This window comes from Pelodiscus sinensis, chromosome 27, assembly GCF_052426305.1.
Source record: "Pelodiscus sinensis isolate ZL-2025 chromosome 27, ASM5242630v1, whole genome shotgun sequence".
NCBI classification, from domain to species: Eukaryota; Metazoa; Chordata; order Testudines; family Trionychidae; genus Pelodiscus; species Pelodiscus sinensis.
In genome coordinates this window covers 14,166,043-14,184,391 of record NC_143078.1, presented here as the reverse complement: position 1 = coordinate 14,184,391, position 18,349 = coordinate 14,166,043, and the positions used below count along the sequence as shown (strand labels likewise).

Below are 18,349 nucleotides of genomic sequence, written 5' to 3'. Positions count from 1 at the left end.
CCGGCCATTAACCATGTAGAGGAGAATTATATTTTTAAACAGTGAGTTGTTTTGCTTATAACAAACGGAAAGCTTTTAAGTCTAAAATCAGTCTGTTCTCATCCTGTGTTGCTCAGTGGACAGTAACATACAAACTTTCCTTAGTGTCATATGAAAGGCCACATGGAGATTGCCAGTTTGAATTGTATTGGAAATATTCCCAAGCAATATTCCCGGTAATTGTTCCATGTGCAGAATAAATTTTGTTATGTGCCAAGGTATGTGTGGATATGCACCACCAGTAGAAACACATGATGCTGGCTATTGGCTCTCTGCTAATCAGCTGGGTGGCATTTCAATCTCTCTTGGGTAGCTGCTCAAGCGCTCAGCTTATCGGGAATACTGTTCCCAACAGTAGTTTATACACAGTGCTGCTGCTGCTACAGCCTTCTTATAAGGCAAACTTCTGTAACGACATGGGAGTGCTGGTCACAATATAGTTGTCCCCGTTTATTAGTAGGAAAATGTCTGGGTTTACCTAAAAATTTCCTTTCCTCGAGTCAGAAGGCCCAAAGAGCTGTTGCAGGTAGGCTGAAGTATCTTGGAGCAGAATCAGACCTCTCCATCACCAAGGAATTGGTCTGCCTCCCAACACTCCCCTTCAGTTGCCATGACTTCCACAGCCAGGCCAGTAGATCTAAATGACCCTAAGTTACATTGTATTAAACAGCAAGGAGTCCTGGGCCACCGGAAAGACTGACATTTCTTTGGACAAGAGCTTCCGTGGGCTGGAGACAACTTCGTCAGGTGGAGGACACAAACTTCAGTCTGGCAGGTGCATACACACGTGCAAAGAGGGAGGTCCTCCTACGCGGAGGACCAGTTCTAGTGAGGTAATTCCACCAGGGTGGACATGGCCTGTTCCCAACCGTGGATAAGATGCTGAGAACACCAGGAGGAGGAAATTACTTCTTGTAGTGAGCCAGCCACTCCATCCCTATTCAGGCCCAGTTTGATGGTGTCACGTTTGTATGAGTAGTCCAGTGGTTTTGAAGGTTTTTTTGCTGAAATATGGCAACTCAAGTTTGGTCCTGGGTGTCTAGGGAAATTGAAGTGAAGCGCTCTCCTACTGGCTATGGAATGCTTTGAACGTCTGATGTGTCCATTTATTCTTCCGCACAGAGAGTCTGGTTTGGCCAATGTACATGACGGCACATATCGCCCTAGCAGGCGTGCAGGTGAACGAGCCCCTGATGGTGTGGCGGATGTGGTTAGGTCCTTATGACGGTGTCAGGAAATTGAAGGAAACCACTAGCAATCTCTCCTGCTGCAGGACATTGTCATTAGGTGGAATGGACCAACTCAAACCCTTTGATGTCAGTTTCCAGCTCTATTCTGAATGATTTGTTGGTCTCCAGGATGAGCTGGAACTGTAGCTCTTGCTACTCAAAGAAAGAAAATGTCAGGTAAGCCCAGATGAAAGAGTCCCATTCTGCACACCAAGGTCCACAGATTCATTACAATGGGATTTTCATAGCAGCACGCCTCCACGGTGGGAAGGGGGATGGTCCTTGGAACAAGGTAGAGCATAGATACACTTTCATCTCCCTCTTGCCTTGCACAGTATGGAGTGGAGAAGACTTTTGCCAAAAGAAGCAAGATGGCTCTGGTTAAGATTGGACGACCAATGCACAGAACCTGGACAGCCAATGCCATCTAGCAGCTCAATACCCAAAACATGGACTACTCCATCCTGAGACTCCTCAGGACTGGGCTCAGAGGCCTAACCAAAGGAATGTACGTGGAGAAAAGTATCCCATGGCAGTTGTGTGGGCTGTCTGAATTAGAATAATACAGGGTCAGCTTCAAGAGACCTCCCAACTGCAGATAAAAACCTCCCTTGACCGGAAAGGCCTGCTCTACTGGATAGGATGCACAACTGGGGTTACACTGGTACCTCAGTCTGCTCCTTACTAAGGCCATGGTGTGACCTTGCAGGGTTGGAATAAGGTTGATGTTTCAAGGAACCATTTAGTGTTGGGATTTGTACGGAATCAATTTCCTTGGAAGTGCTGGGAATGTGACACGACAGACTCGGCTGGACTTTCAGAACCATAATAGACCCATCTGGAGGCACCTGAGGGCACGTTTCACCACTCTAACACGGCAGTTAAACTAGGGGCTTTGCACCAGCCAGCTGAATAAGTTCTGTTTGTTGACGTCTCCTTTAGGATCCATGAAAGCAATGAGCACTTCATCCCAGTATTGATTGCAGCCTGCTTGGTCCCGCTGGAGGACTGGACCTCCCGAGATCTCTTCCAGCCCTATGAGTCTGTAATAGCAGACGTCCTTTGTCAGATGACAGCCCAAGACCCAATGCTTGGACAGCCAGGTTTGAGCACTGCAGCCAGAAAGGCATGAACAGAGGCACTTGCTGCTCCCTCCGGGCTAGCTTTTGTACTGTCCTGGACGCAGCAGAGACGGTGGGAAGACACAGTGACCGTGCCCAGCTGAGAAGTCATCCCGCTTCACCTCCTGAATCCTGACAGGCTGCTGGACACTCTCTTGTTTCCAGAGGCAAACAAGCCAGTTCTCGGCTTACCAAAGTGACTTAGAGATTTCGGGGTACAGGAGCCCCTCTGCTAGTCCGATTCCTGCCACATGAAGTGCTGCTGCTCATCTCCCTCTCGGTGGCTGTGCCCAAAGAAATGGCATTTTACTCTACCCAGGACAGAAGACACTCTCTGGGGTGGGGCTGATCATGTTTCTTCCTTCCCAACTGCTATGAAAACCCTATCAGACCCTGCCTGGCACAGCCAGAACATGTCCATTCCCCCTGGAGGGAACAGGGGAGACCTCCATGTGTTCTTTCCAATACCCATTCCCTGAACTTGAACTGGGGAGATCTAGCAACAAAATCATCCTTTGCATTCACCCGTTGTGGGAGCAGAGGAGAAGCAATCTGAGCTAGGTCTTTGCCTACAGGTAAGACACAGCACCATCGAACGGGTTACCTGCATCGTGGAGCACTGACGCATGCCTGTGGACAAGCTCAGAAGTCCCCATGTGAAGTGAACCGCTGCAACGCCAAGTTTCCATTTTGGCAGTATCCTGGAACCTTCTAAGATGTGCCCCTGTACCCGATGCCACTCATCCTCGTGACTGTCTGACCTCCTCGGCATCCTGCGTCTGCCCTGAATCAAGCTCTTCCCAGAACGACATTACTCCGTTTGCGTTGGCTTTCTGCGCAGAACCCCGAGCAGAACAAATGGGCAGGAAGAGAAGCGACTCCCCTTTTTCCCTATGGCCAACAGGCTGCTACCATGTTCCTGAGCAGTGCTAGGAGCACACGGACGCTCATGTGGCAATTGACTCCCCCAGGGAAAGGCTGCCTTTCCCTGCTTTGACAGGGCACTTGCAGAACACTCATTAGGCACTCGAGGTGTTCCAGACAGAGCCCTGCTTGGCTTGTCCCCAATGGTGAGGCTAGAAGCAGCCCAGGGAGCGGGTTGCAGTGCTCTGCGCTGCAGCAGATGGTGGATTTCATTCATGCTGTGTCCTTGCAATGGGCTGCCAATGTGGGAAATAGGACAAAGCTGCCCTTGTATGTCTTGCACAGCTCCTTTGGGAAGCATCAAAGCAGAGGTCCGTACCAGAAGGGACCGTCTTGTTACTGACATTTGATCAATGCCCTTGGCAGCCCTTTTGCTCACAAATGGAGAGAAGCTAGCCCCATGCGGGAGTCTAACTGGCAGATCGATAGATAGTGGACTCTGCACTTGTCCCAGCTCCCACTTACCACACGGCGAGCAGGCTGAAGCCACCAGTGTGAATGATCTGGGGACCCGGAGAGGCAAACTGGATTACCAGAGTGCTATCAGATGGTGCCAAAATAAAGTAACCGGTCTCCCGGCTGAGCCATAGTGCTGCAGGCTGGCGCCTGGCTCCCCTTTTACAGGAGGGCTCCTGTGATGAACAGGACTCTTCTCCACAAGCAGGAGGCTCAAAGAGATTTTGCGCCAACATCGCTGGCACATTTCCGTTTGCATGAAGTGAAAAGGAGCTAAGCCGCCACACGCAGCCGTCCATTCCGAAACCAAGAGCAAATTCATTCTGAACCCTGCCGAATCAATTCCCTTTTCTCCCACCCCAGCAAGATCACTCACATCTTTTGTCCAGAAAGAGATCCCAGTGCCTCGCCGCCTCTCCTTGGGCCGCCGCCTCTCGCGGATGGACTGCTTGTTGGGAGATCTGTCGTCTACATCCTGATCGTCACACTCTAGCCAAACAAGGAGAGACTGCTTTGCTTTACCTGCCTCACACGAGTGCTTCTCAAAGCCCCAGGGACCCTTTCAAACTGGTTTGCTACAACAAAAGGGCTGGTGATGTATTATACCCCGGATGTTACACATGAGTCTTCCCCCTACACCTAACACTTTCCCCCAGAATGGGGGGGAAGGGAGGCGGGAGAGAGGAAGAGAACCTACAGGCTGGGGGCCGAAGGCAGCCCCTGGGTTGCCTGGATCTGGCCCCCAAGGTTTAGGGCCTTCCCCAGCATTGGCGATTCCAAGCAGGCACTCCAGCTCCTCCACCCCACACTGCCTCCAGCCCCGACTGATTTTTCTGATCTTCTAGGTCAGTGGCCCCCGATCCCCTACTGTAGAAGAGTCCAGAAGGAGACTGCCCGCTCTTCTGCATAGCTCCAAACACTATGTGGAGCATTAGCTTAGCAGCGCTGAGGGAGGATCCGCATGGCCCCTCTAAGCAGATGAGGAGAGGACAAGCCACTACCTCTTACTCTTGTCTGCAAGACAATAAAATGGACCACTCCACACGGGGCTTCGATGCCCGTTCCAGGCATTCTGGTTACACACAAAGCTGCTCGCCCCCCATAGGAGTCTCCAGCTAGAAAAGCAGGAAATGCCTGAGATTAAGTTTGTGGACACCGAGTACCCTGGCCTGGAATACTAGGGCTGCCTTTTCGTTTGATAAGGTACGTACCATTTTTCTCCATCTCCGTGGCTGTGCTTTGGAAGTCTTCTGGGTTCACCGAGTCAGGGCCCAGAGCCCGGCTTGTCCGGGCCAGCTGAGAGCTTGTGTAAAGAGAAGGGGTTGACGTAGAGGGAGATACAGGTGTCGTGGGTTTGTCTGTTTGTACCGGGCACCTTAATCGCCGATAGACAGACTGTAAACAGAGCCATAAATAAAGGTTAGCAAAAAGGTACTGAGGAGAAGACTGGACTTTAGCCAAAGGATGTAATCACTCGGAGTTTACAGCCCCTCTCAGTGCTGGCCAATGGTTTAATCCACACCTTGCCACATGGATTATGAAAAGAGCATAAAATGTAATCCATCTGGCTGTCATAGGTGTAAGAAGAGAAAACCAGTCATTCTGGCTTGCGCAGCCACAAAGAAAACAGCTGAAGACCAAATATCTGCCCTGCTTGATCCAGGCTGTGAAGACTAGCAGGTGTCCTTCACAGAAACTAACTGTCCTGAAGCTGAAGGGGGCAAAGATGACAGGACCATTCTATATCAATCGCCATTAGTGTGGAATAAGTTTTGTCCAGTGCTGTGATCTCACTCCTGCAGAGGTTTAGGAGAACATCACCAGAGGATGCGGTTTGCAGTGGGATGAGGCATAGAAGTGTGAAAACACAATCTGGGCTATAGAAAATGATTAGTAGAACTACCATAGAGTATTCCAGAGAGAAGATTAGGTATCACAGAGGCTTCCAATATCTACCAAAGAGATGCTGGAGTGAGGCTCCTTTTACTATCACGTGGCTGTTATCAGCTTCCATGTACATTGCCAGTGAGACGATTACCAGTTACGTAATAGGCTTAGTTAATTCCACTCTCCCCTTTGCATAGGAAATCAAGTCAATGGTGAGGTTCTGTAGAAAGGGTTCCACATCTTATGTATACAATGAGTCTCATGCTTTTCATTGGACTTCGCTCCAGCGGGGTGTTCCTTTTGCAATAAGCGATCCAAATCACCAGCATGCCCGGGGAGAGGACGAGCTAGGAGGAGATTTCCTCTATCCCTCCTGCCCCACAGCCCTCATTACCTGAATCCACCAACTCCACAACACCGGCAAAGGAGCATTAGGGCCTGGCCGCAGTCCTGATGCCTATTGCCAGAGGGGTGGAATTCTTCTTTAATCGGCCTTCGCGTTCCATGGAATTGCTACTTAAATGATTTATTGTGTCTGACAAGCGATGTGTCAAGTAGAGAACAAAGCACTCGCGAAGCCACAGCACGGCAAGACGATGGCTTCATTTTCAAGCACCCATACGTCTGGATTCATCAGGCCTGGGCCATTTCTGACTGTACTAACCCTCCTACCTGCAATTCCACCAGGAGACAGTCAGAAGAATTTGACCCGATCTCAGTTGTCCTGACCCACTGAACTCTGAAGCAGTGGCTAGTAAGGAAAGATAGATTACCTCCTCGTCCTGGTTTCTATTCCACCAGGGCCGGGTCTCCTCCTGCTTCTCACCGCTGTCCTCAGCACACTCAGGTTTCTCACTGGGTTGCTCCTGCGCTTGCCGTTCCCCTCGAGACCGGCTGAAGGTTCGTTCAGCCTCCTGCAGGTCTGTGAGCGTTACACCCTGGGAAGCAGGAAGACCTCATCAGTTAAGAACATAAGAACGGCCGTACTGGGTCGGACCAAAGGTCCATCTAGCCCAGTAGCCTGTCTGCCGACAGTGGCCAGCACCAGGTGCCCCAGAAGGGGTGGCCCGAAGACAATGATCAAGTGATTTGTCTCCTGCCATCCCTCTCCAGCCTCTGACAGAGGCCAAGGACACCATTTTATCCCCTGGCTAATAGCCTTTTATGGACCTAACCTCCATGAAATTATCTAGCTTCTCTTTAAATTCTATTATAGTCCTAGCCTTCACAGCCTCCTCTGGCAAGGAGTTCCACAGGTTGACTACACTCTGTGTGAAGAAGAACTTTCTTTTATTAGTTTTAAACCTGCTACCCATTAATTTAATTTGGTGTCCCCTAGTTCTTCTATTTAGGGAACTAATAAATAACTTTTCTTTATCAGCCCTCTCCACACCACTCATGATTTTATAGACCTCTATCATATCCCCCCTCAGTCTCCTCTTTTCTAAACTGAAAAGTCCCAGTCGCTTTAACCTCTCCTCATATGGGACCCGTTCCAAACCCCTAATCATTTTAGTTGCCCTTTTCTGAACCCTTTCCAAGGCCAAAATATCTTTTTTGAGGTGAGGAGACCACATCTGTACACAGTATTCAAGATGTGGGCGTACCATAGTTTTATACAGGGGCAGTAAGATATTCTGGGTCTTATTTTCTATCCCTTTCTTAATAATTCCTAGCATCCTATTTGCCTTTTTGACCGCCGCTGCACACTGTGTGGAAGTTTTCAGAGAACTGTCCACGATAACTCCAAGATCTCTTTCCTGATTTGTCATAGCCAAATTAGCCCCCATCATACTGTACGTGTAGTTGGGGTTATTTTTCCCGATGTGCATTACTTTACACTTATCCACATTAAATTTCATTTGCCATTATGTTGCCCAATCACTCAGTTTGGTGAGATCTTTTTGGAGTCCCTCACAATCTGCTTCTGTCTTGACTATCCTAAACAGTTTGGTATCATCTGCAAACTTTACTACCTCACTGCTTACCCCTTTCTCCAGGTCATTTATGAATAAGTTGAAAAGGATTGGTCCCAGGACTGACCCTTGGGGGACACCACTAGCTACCCCTCTCCAATCTGAAAATTTACCATTTATTCCTACCCTTTGTTTCCTGTCTTTTAACCAGTTCTCAATCCAAGAAAGGACCTTCCCTCTTATCCTATGGCCATATAATTTACACAAGAGCCTTTGGTGAGGGACCTTGTCAAAGGCTTTCTGAAAATCTAAGTAAACTATATCTACTGGATCTCCCTTGTCCGCATGTTTGTTAACCCCTTCAAAGAACTTTAATAGATTAGTAAGACAGCATTTCCCTTTACAGAAACCATGTTGACTTTTGTCCAACAAATTATGTTCTTCTACATGCTTCATAATTTTATTCTTTACTATTGTTTCGACTAATTTGCCCAGTACTTAAGTTAGGACTTACCAGTCTGTAATTGCCAGGATCGCCTCTAGAGCCCTTTTTAAATATTGGTGTCACGTTGGCTACCTTCCAGTCATTAGGTACGGAAGCCGATTTAAAGGATAGGTTACACACCCTGGTTTGTTAGGTGCTTCGTACCCCTGACAACCCTTCCCGTTAGCTAGACAACAAGTTCAAGGCAGGTACCACTTGTTCACAGTGCCTACCACAACTCCTCTTAATGCCCACAGAGGCCTCTTGCCCCATCTACTATATATTTGAGGGAGTTTGTGTGTCTTCCTGGCTGTCCGTCTGTCTGAGTCTGTTTGTTCAACAAAGCCAACTAACGAGTGAGGGCCCCCAAATTTGGTAGGCAGCTTCCTCTAACAACATAAAGCAAGGCCAGGAGTTGGTGGTACCAGGACAATGAGATTAGGGGTGATATTTACAGGGTAACAGTTACCTGACACCTGAGCAGCCCCCTGTCCGCGGCCCACTGCTCAGTGAGGAGGAAGAAACAGTAACAAGAAACTTGGAAGTGGCAGAGGTGCTTAATGACTTATTTGTTTTGGTCTTCACCAAGAAGCCTGATGATGAAGGAACACCTGACGTAGTGAATGCTAGTGAGAAGGGAGTAGGCTTAGAAGTTAAAATAAAAAAGAACAAGTTAAAAATCACTTAGAAAAGTTAGATGTGTGCAAGTCTCCAGGGCATGATGAAATGCATCCTAGAATACTCAAGGAGCTGATAGAGGAGGTATCTGAGCCTTTAGCAAGCATCTTTGAAAAATCATGGAACACAGGAAAGATTCCAGAAGACTGGAAAAGGGCAAATCTAGGGCCCACCTATAAAAAGGGAAACAAGAACAACACAGGAAACGACAGACCAGTCAGTTTAACTTCTGTGCCAGGCAAGATAATGGAGCAAGTAGTTAAGGAATTCATCTGCACGACACCTGGAAGATAAGGTGATAGGTAACCGGCAGCATAAATTTGTAACGGACAAATCATGTCAAACCAATCTAATATCTTTCTTTGATAGGAAAATGAGTATTGTGGATAAGGGAAAAGCGGTGGATGTGGTATATCTAGGCTTTTGTAAGGCATCTGAAACGGTCTCACATGATATTCTTATCAATGAACTAGGCAAATACAACTTAGATGGGGCTACTATAAGATAGGTGCATAACTGGCTGAATAACTATTCCCAGAGTAGTTATTAACGGTTCACAATCCTGCTGGAAAAGAGTAACAAGTGGGGTTCCGCAGGGGTCTGTTCTGGGACAGGTTCTGTTCAATATCTTCATCAACTATTTAGATATTGGCATGGAGAGGATGCTTATTAAGTTTGCAGATACCACCATGCTGGGAGGGGTTACAACTGCTTTGGAGGATAGGGTCATAATTCAAGATAATCTGGACAAACTGGAGAAATGGTCTGAGGTCAATAGGATGAAGTTGAATAAGGACAAATGCAAAGTGCTCCACGTAGGAAGGAACAATGAGTTTCACACATACAGAATGGGAAGCGACTGTCTAGGAAGGAGTATGGCAGAAAGGGATCTAGGGGTTATAGTGGGCCACAAGATAAATCTGAGTTAACCGTGTGACACTGTTGCAAAAAAGCAAACATAATTCTGGGATGCATTAACAGGAGTGTGGTGAGCAAGACACAAGGAGTCATTCTTCCGCTCTACTCTGCGCGGATTAAGCCTCAATTGAAGTATTTTGTCCAGTACAAGAAAGATGTGGAGAAATTGGAGAAGGTCCAGAGAAGAGCAATGAGAATGATGAAAGGTCTAGAGAACATGACCTATGAAGGAAGACTGAATGAATTGGGCTTGTTTAGTTTGGAAAGGAGAAAACAGAGGGGACATGATAGCAGGTTTTCAGGTATCTAAAGAGTGTCACAAGGATGAGGGAGAATTGTTCTCCTTGGCTGCTGAGGACAGGACAAGAAGCAACGGGCTTAAACTGCAGCATGGGAGGTTTAGGTTGGTCATTAGGAAAAGCTTCCTAACTGCCAGGGTGGTTAAACACTGGAATAAATTGCCCAGGGAGGTTGTGGAATCCCCATCACTGGAGATATTTAAGAGCAGGTTGGATAAATGTCTATCAGGGATGGTCTAGACAGTATTGGGTCCTGCCATGAGGGCAGGGAACTGGACTCCATGACCCCTTGAGGTCCCTTCCAGTCCTAGTATTCTATGATTCCATGAATCCTGACTCCTGCCCACCCACCCTCAGCCCCTTACCCCTCACTTCTGACTCCTGCACCCCCACACCTCCTGCCCCAAGCCCCTCTTCCCCCAAACCTTATTCCTGCACCCCTCAGCAGCCCCAGCCTCCTGCCCTGAGCCCCTCACAAACCCAAGCCTCTGCCCGAATTCTTGCAATCCCCACACACTCCCAGCCCCGAGGCATTAAACCAATATGTACATACAGACGCCATCTTCAGCACATGCTCTTCTCTGGCACTTGCGTAGCTCAAATACACAGCTTGTTTTTAAAGAAGTTTGGAGGAAAAGGGTTTGAATGGTGAGCACGTATACCAGATGTCAGCCTGGGGTATATTTTTACAGTCTGGTTGTAATCATGTCAAACCAAGACAATCAGTATTTGTAACAAACACTGTTATGTCTTTAGAGAGCTCCTGAGGCACCCTGGAAAACCAACATCTGTCTCCAGCCATGTTTGGACTTGGAGAACAGCAATCTGCCAAGCCAATTTTTCCTGATGTTTAAAACGATACAGATTTCCTGTTTTCTATTCCGAACTGGGTAACATTCCTGCTGGCTGTCCAAACAATGCCATGGTTTACCCTATAGGTGGCTGCGTTTCAGCAGATTAAATGACCCTTGTGTATTGTTTGAGAGACACTATGCCTGCAAAGGGCTTTGAGACCCAAGGTGGTGACAGCATGCAGGTGTTTAGAAGCAGCACAGTTACGTTTGCTCTTTTGCTAGTTACAAGAGATATGAACAAAATCAAGGAGGGTGTTGCTCATCTGCTCTGGCTGCCTGTTCTCCAGAGGGAGACAAGCCTCTCTCCCCATTAGCTAGCTAGGGCATGACAGAAGTAGGACTTCAGGAAGGAGGCAGACCAGAGCAGCACACAAACCAAGGAACACAGATGCCACACTACGGACTTAGGGAATAAGTGAGGATATGCTCAGTGCTATACAAGCAGAGGAAACCTGAATCTACCCCTTAAGAGCTTCCAGTTAACTCAGGAAAATCGGAATTGCATTGCCCAAATCAGACTTTAAAGCCCACACTTCAATTTCTGGCCCCTGCCCATCATTCCAATTTTAAGGTCACACAAGATAGAATGGTGTCCAGAAGGCAGAGCCTGGCAGCTCCAAGGGGAAAGCATTAAAATAAGTTACAGAAAGTTTGAACAACAAAATTCTGTTGGTGACCATGGTGCAGCCAAAAGAGTCTGGTCCCAAGGCTGAGATGAAGTGCATTTAAATACGTGCTTCGTCTCTTGACGCAACCGAGAACCAGGGGCACAGCGGAGGAAAGAATGATGCTAATTTATTATATTTCAAGACTTCTTTGATCAAAGGACTGTAGAGCTGCCCTGGCACCTTTTATAGGCCCCAACACATCTCCCCGAGGGGGGCACAGCGATGGAATAGCACCACAAGTTACCCCTGCCCATTAAATGCCAGCTCCTCACCTGTGTAGACCTACGAGTCTGGCGGGCCTGTCTGGATCGGGCCTTCCTTAGGGACTCTGCTTCCTCATCCCGCACGGGAGTCAGATACGACCTGAAAGAGTAAGGAACACAACATAAAATCAGACACTGCGTGTCTCCCAGCAATGACAGCCCCCATCCTGTTCCATGCACGCACTACTCTGGCTTAGTGCGGTCAAGGGAAGGACCCCTCCTGCGCCTGTTTTAGGGCACACTGACGTTTAGGGCACCTGGCCGATTGCTGCAGCTGCCACATTCGCTGTAGTATCGTCCAGTGAAGACGTCTGAAAGGTTAACCTGCTAGAGGCATCCTGTGCTACCCTGTACAAGACAACTCCATTAAAAAGGCACACTGCATACGGTCTGGGATCCGTCACCCCCGATCTCCAGCATGTCTTGATACTTGACTAAAACAAGTGTAACCTCATTTACCATCAGAGTTTAGAGGTGAACAAATCCCTAGTGTGCACCAGCAGGATGTTACATTTTGATTAATCAGCAAATCAAGTAGTCGATGGAATTTCCTTGGACTACGATGGAATTTCCATCGACTACTGGATCAGGGGGAGGGGGCCACTCGCTAACCCCTGCTGCACCTCTGTCTCCCCTTTTAAGCTGGCTTCCCTCAGCACTGACTCCTGCTTCCTCCCACCCCTTGCTGCCTTCAGTTTGGTGGGAGCAAGGGGGAGGGGGAGAACACATGTAGTTGACTCAGCTATTCAACTGCTCCCTAGCGCACATCCCTCACTGCCTTCAATTTGCCTTTTTCACAACTACGCACAGATCTGACATGCCCAGTTAGGAGTTAAAGTTCTATTTTTATCCACATGAAATCTGTTACAGACCCGTATGGAAGTGCGGGCCTTCTGAAGAGACATTGGCTAGCTAGAACACTAGAGGAACTGGTTCCAGCACACACTTTGAAATAAACCCCACCCGATCCTCAGATACCGAAAGGTGACCCATTTACAGCAGATAGAAGAAACCACTTTACACATCGGTTAGCACATGGAATTCATTACATCTAGAGACCATTAACACTAGTCGAGTTCAAAGAAAGTTGGATGTTTATATGAGAACACCATTACATGTGACCTGAAGAATGTTTATGAGCCTTCCTGCTTCAGGGCATGACAGGTGTCCCCTGCATGAAGGGACAAGCTGAAGGACATAAGGGCAGTCTAAATCACATTTCAGAAACAGTAGGATACACATTTTCTATACTCTTCGACACAAATGGGGAGCATTCGCTCTGCACAGCACCCAGAGACCTTTCAAACTCTTTGTATGAAGAGAGCAGTTACACAGTCAATTAATTAAATTGCAACAGAGCATCAGTGAAATTTAGCAGCTTGCAGAAATCACGTTTGAGCTGAAGTAAATGCGTTCATTTACTGCTCTGAACAGCACCTAAGATACTGCGTGCCGGAAAAAAAGTAGGACTTGCTAAGTGACTAAAATACATACCGCTAAGACATAGGTCCCATGGAAAGTCTAAAAACGAAAATAACTGGACCATTCCAACAAAATTTGAAAGTACATAAAGTTACAGCATGCTCCACATTCGTACCCAAGACTGTAGCAAAAAGTGTCTAATATATTGTGCTTGAGAAACATGACGTGATCACCTGCATTGAGAGAATGCCCACACAGAAGTGGGTAGAATTAAAAAGGACACCAGAGGCCTGTCTTCTAAAGAGCTGTATCTGTGACGAGTCACTGCTGGGAAGCCCTACCTAAGACGGGATGAAGTCTTTGAATAATTTCCTGGATATCCCGTGTTAATGTGTTGGTGATGCATTCATGGAGCAGGAAGTTGTGTGTAGGAGGTATAACTGAATTCTCAAAAGGACAGCAGGAGAGCCCAGTTTGCAAAGCTTTCTTCTCACTCCCAAATTTAGAAAATCTTGGACTAAGTCTGCATCAAAGTGACTAGTGAATCTAGGCACCCACCACACAACACTCAAAGGGGCTTAGTTTCCAGCAGACAGGCGCTCAGCGTCTTCAGGAAACTGGGCCCCTTTAAGAAGTCTCAAGTTGAAACGCCCACCCCCCCCAAAGACTGAGCTGTCCCAGCAGTGACTGATGGCTTTTGGAAATGAAGGCGACCGTTTTCATTTTCCATCACTCGTCACAGAAGCCATGACTTTGTCGAGTGGTCATTTCAAAGCTGAAATACGAACACTTCTCCACCCTGCTCTCCCAGCTTTTCCCCTTGGTGGGCATCTGCCTGCCTCGCCTGGAAAGGCAATCGACAGCAGCACATCTCAGGCCAGGTGCCTGCTCCAATTCTTGCCAATTATTTCCCTTGCAATGGTTGCAGGAAGGGGTTACACAACTTTATCCAGCTTCAGGCCTTTGGGTAAGGTGACCCCTAAACACTAGTGCATGTTACACAGCGCAAGGGGTACGCTGGAGGGGGGTAGGGGTTGTGGGATCTCTATCACTGGAGTTATTTAAGAGCAGATTAGGTAGACGCCTGTCAGGAACGGTTTAGATAGTGCTTGGTCCCGCCGTGAGGGCAGGGGACTGGACCTGATGACCTCACGAGGTTCCTTCCAGTTCTAGTGTGCTAGGATTCTATGCTTGTGGAATACAGCAATTTAGGATCTTGAGTTAAGTGTTAGTTTCCTCCTTACTACCCCATGACAGCACAAGCACCGTTCAGGCTCCAGCCACACAGATCTATACACTGCCTAGCTCTCAGCAGCCAGGCATTTTTGGCTGGAGGAGGTGACTGCACAGCTTGAAAGCTTGTCTCATTCACCAACACAAGCTGGTCCGATAAGGTATAATGACACCTACCTGGTCTGCCTGACAGCACGACAGCCATGATGTTCCAGACTTTTATTCCAAATAGCAATGAAGAAGAGCCCTTTGCCTCAGGGATATTAAGGTATGTGGGGATCAAAACTCAACCTCACTGGGGTCTTCATTTAGCTCCCAGGCTCTCTCATCACAGGGCACTTGATAAGTCAGCCTGAAAGTGTTACCAATCCCGAGGGTGCACAAGTCCTCAAAACTTTGACTTAGGTCTACACCACAACCCGTGTTGAGGCAGCGTGCATTGCTCGGTGTGTGAAAAAGCCACCCCTGTGTGGCACACGTTACGCCGACATAGGCTGTCCACACTACAGCCTACGTTTAAGATAAATGTATTCTCGTTTCAACAGTCACACTGCAGCGGCACAGCTGCACTGGTACAGCATTCTACATGCAACCACAGCCACATGTGTAAGGTCCGCCCTTCTAACGCCACCCGTACCCGGCAGGTTCACAGACCAATGTTCTCAGAGCAACAGTCATACTAAGAATAATGCAGTTTGTGCAGACAATAAGTGCATGATTTCCATTCATTTCAACAATGGTGCCAGTGATCACAGAGAAAGGCTATATTCAAGGCTGCTCATTCTACGTGAAACTCCACCAATGTACTGGGGACATGCTCCCCATAAATCCTACCTTTCTAGCTGCTGGCTAACTCTGAAATGTCCTTAATAGACAATATTACAGGATAGCCTAGAGAGCCAATTTTTTCCCTTAGAAGCCACAGCTGAATTGTGTTTCACTACACGGCTGGCTATGAACAGCACAGGTTACTGCACTCTAGACAGCTTGAGTAATTTACAAAAGGTTCAGCCCACAGATAAAGCCAGCACTTTGAGTTCCTGTTCCTAAAGGTACAGTATCACTATTCAGAATAATGCAGCAATTTCATGCTGATCTTTTCAGCTAGCAAAGTGGAGCAGGAATCTGCCACCTTACAGATATTTATAACGTTGCTAAGCATCTTCAGGGGACTTGTGACAAGGCAGCTAACTCACTATGCTTTTTCATAACCAGGGATTCTTTATAAAATGGCAGCATTTGCAAAATAAATCATTCCTTCTAGAAAGGAGCCCTTCTGGCAGGAGAGCACAGAGAAAGCATAAAGAGGTTACCTCCTAGCGCAGGCCTGCATAGCAGCTGGAAGGTCAGGACAAGCTCGGAGATTTTAGGAAAGGTAGCGAACGCCTGCAGGACCAGCACGGTCTCCCTTGGAAACTAGTGGAAGTCTGCACTGTCGCAGCTATCCCCGCAAGCTTGAGGTAGGGAGAGACTTGCCATTTGCTAACGAACGGCCTGCAAGCTTCGGGGGGGGGGGGGGGGGGAGAAGAGACGCAAGCGCTGTAGGGAACAGTGTGGATAACAGTTCCCAAAACACAATCCATTATACAGGTACATATTTTATGCACTAGACAGCAAATCAATAACCAGTCTTACTGGGGAGGAAGCAAAAAGGCTCCTCTCGCCTGATCACACATAAAAGCAGATCCTGAGTGTTCCTCTTTTGTGCTTCATTTATTTCACCCTTGCACTAGCACGTCCCATGCATCACTCTCAGTGTAAATACGGATTACATCAGTAGCCAGAGAGCCAGCTGAGGAACGTTTGGGACACCCGACAAGCAAGAAGCGAGGGATGCGTTGGACGGAAAGCAGTTTATGCAGAAAAATCAGAAAGGCCTGAGCCCGTCGATGCGGAGCAACTTACACAACTGAGAACAAGTGGACAAACTTTCAGGATGTAATATTCTAAGCATGCCTCACCTTACTGTACCCCCAGGTGTCTGAATAGGCTCTTTGCTTGCAGTTCCTAGTGATTTTGCCTTAACCTTAGTTTAGAATGTGGTGAAGGGTTAGGTTTAGACGGATTAGATTTTAGATGGGAAAGTGTCAATTTCACCACACACAAACCAACAAAAATATTTCCACCAGTAATAAAAAAAATGTACAGATAGGCTAAGAGGAAAAATGCTGCTTGGAAACAAAGGCAAAATCCAGTGATTGAGATTTTTGAATTAGGCTTGTTACACAAATGGACTTGCCAATGATTTAAAGACATACACTTTGATTGAGGAAATTTAGTTTGTACACTTTGCGGTGAGGTCGACAGGCTGTTTTAACTATTTATAAACCTTTAATTTTTTCCAATCTCAACATTTACTATCATTAAATGTCTCAATTTCCCACACTCACAGGGTTTCACCTAGGGACCTTAAATATCAGTTAATTGAATAGTTTATTAACTAAATGAATTCTTATCGGTTACTCAACTATTCTGTAGTCCCCAGGGGCGGGACCAGCAGCCAGTGCACTCCAGCCCTACTCCCAAGAAGCCCCTACCACTCCATGCTGCTGACTCTGTATCAGAGGCAATAGAGCAGCGGTACCAGGCAGGAGTTGGTCTGCGAGGGGAGCCAGTTTAAAAGCCAGCTTGCATCACAGACCAGCTGCCTGCCGCCCCACACAGAGGCAGCATGGGGTGGCAGCATCCCCTGTCCGGGCCAGGGGTGGGGGGAGGTCTGACCTCCCAGACACAGTGTGAGCCGGAACTAAGCCCAGCTGCCTGCCTGGCTCCTAATGCACTTTAAATGCAGACCTGCAGCAGGGGTAGGTGCCAGACCTGGCGCAAGCCAGGACTAAGCCAGGCTGCTGGCCAGCCTGCTAAAAATGTACTAGTGGAGAGGAGGGGATACGTGTAGTCTATAGCATTCACTGATCAGTTTTTGCTGTATCAGTTAATCAAATATACTATTACATCCGTAGTTTCAAAAATCGATGAGTATTTTTAAAATTACTTTAAAAATCAATATTTGTCTAAACAAAACAATAGCAACTGAATATTGCCAGTCTATGACGTGTTGTCCTGCTTCAACTTGTATGTGAAAGTCTTAACATTAAAAAAAAGTAAGAGTTCATGAGCTATGATGATCCATCCTGCAACATGATTAAATGGGTAACAGAAATAAAACTGAAATGATCTCTATGCTTAGTGGTACCTGACACTCAAGGTCTCTCCACTGCCCCCCAAAAAAGGTTCAGAGGACATGTGATCAGAGTCCATTGACTCAAACTACAAGTGCTCCTTTACCCCTCCTCCTCTTTTGCCACAATGCTTACAAATCCCGGACAGCTGTTCAGCAGCTGGTGTATTGAGCTCGCTGCCTATCAAACCATCCAGTGTTTTCTTACTGCTTCACTGTGCCCCCCTATCCGTCTGTACTCTAAGAAATGAAACAGTGGCACCGAGTCTGGACTAACTCAGACAGCAGGAAGGGAAACAAGGAAACAGCCGGTGAATGTTTGATAGTGCAAAGGACTAAACCACACTCAGTAATTTGGCCGTCTCCTTTCATCATAATCCCCAAAACCGATGGTTGACTAAGCCCTATAGAGAAGCCTGGAAAAAATCTGAAGCAGAACTGAGCCTTAAACCGACTGATTTCTTTTTAAAAAAATCCAACGTGTAATTGAGCTTTGCTGTAGATCTTCTATTTTAAATGCTTGGGGGGGGGAGGGAGGAGTTGGGGGGAAAGGTTGGTTCCTGTGGAGGTTTCTAGCCAGGGAAAAATTAGATGCCCATAAGGGAAATAGTACGCACAAGAGCTGCCACGTACAAGGTAAACAGAGAATGGAAAGAATTCCCTACGCTCGCTTTGTGTCTATCTATGGTTTAGCTACACTAGCTGCAAAGTTGGCTCAGTTGAGTTACGAATTTCAGGTTGGCTTCCCTTAAAGGTAGCAATGTGTTGTCTGAACTCCAG

At 47.3% G+C, this 18,349-nt stretch overlaps 1 protein-coding gene across 6 annotated transcripts in view; it reads right to left on the bottom strand.

The window, feature by feature from the left end:
- PPP1R12B (protein phosphatase 1 regulatory subunit 12B) overlaps nucleotides 1–18,349 on the bottom strand; it is a 151,681-nt gene that overhangs the window by 58,209 nt on the left and 75,123 nt on the right. For 5 of the 6 annotated variants that reach the window (XM_075910196.2, XM_075910200.2, XM_075910194.2 and 2 more), the window contains 4 exons: nucleotides 11,746–11,836; nucleotides 6,430–6,594; nucleotides 4,981–5,164; nucleotides 4,146–4,258 (listed from right to left, as the gene is read on the bottom strand). In XM_075910196.2, the coding sequence (XP_075766311.2) occupies nucleotides 4,146–4,258; nucleotides 4,981–5,164; nucleotides 6,430–6,594; nucleotides 11,746–11,836 (553 nt within the window). The remainder of the gene's footprint in view (nucleotides 1–4,145; nucleotides 4,259–4,980; nucleotides 5,165–6,429; nucleotides 6,595–11,745; nucleotides 11,837–18,349) is intronic. The other variant, XM_075910199.2, reaches the window with a different exon arrangement.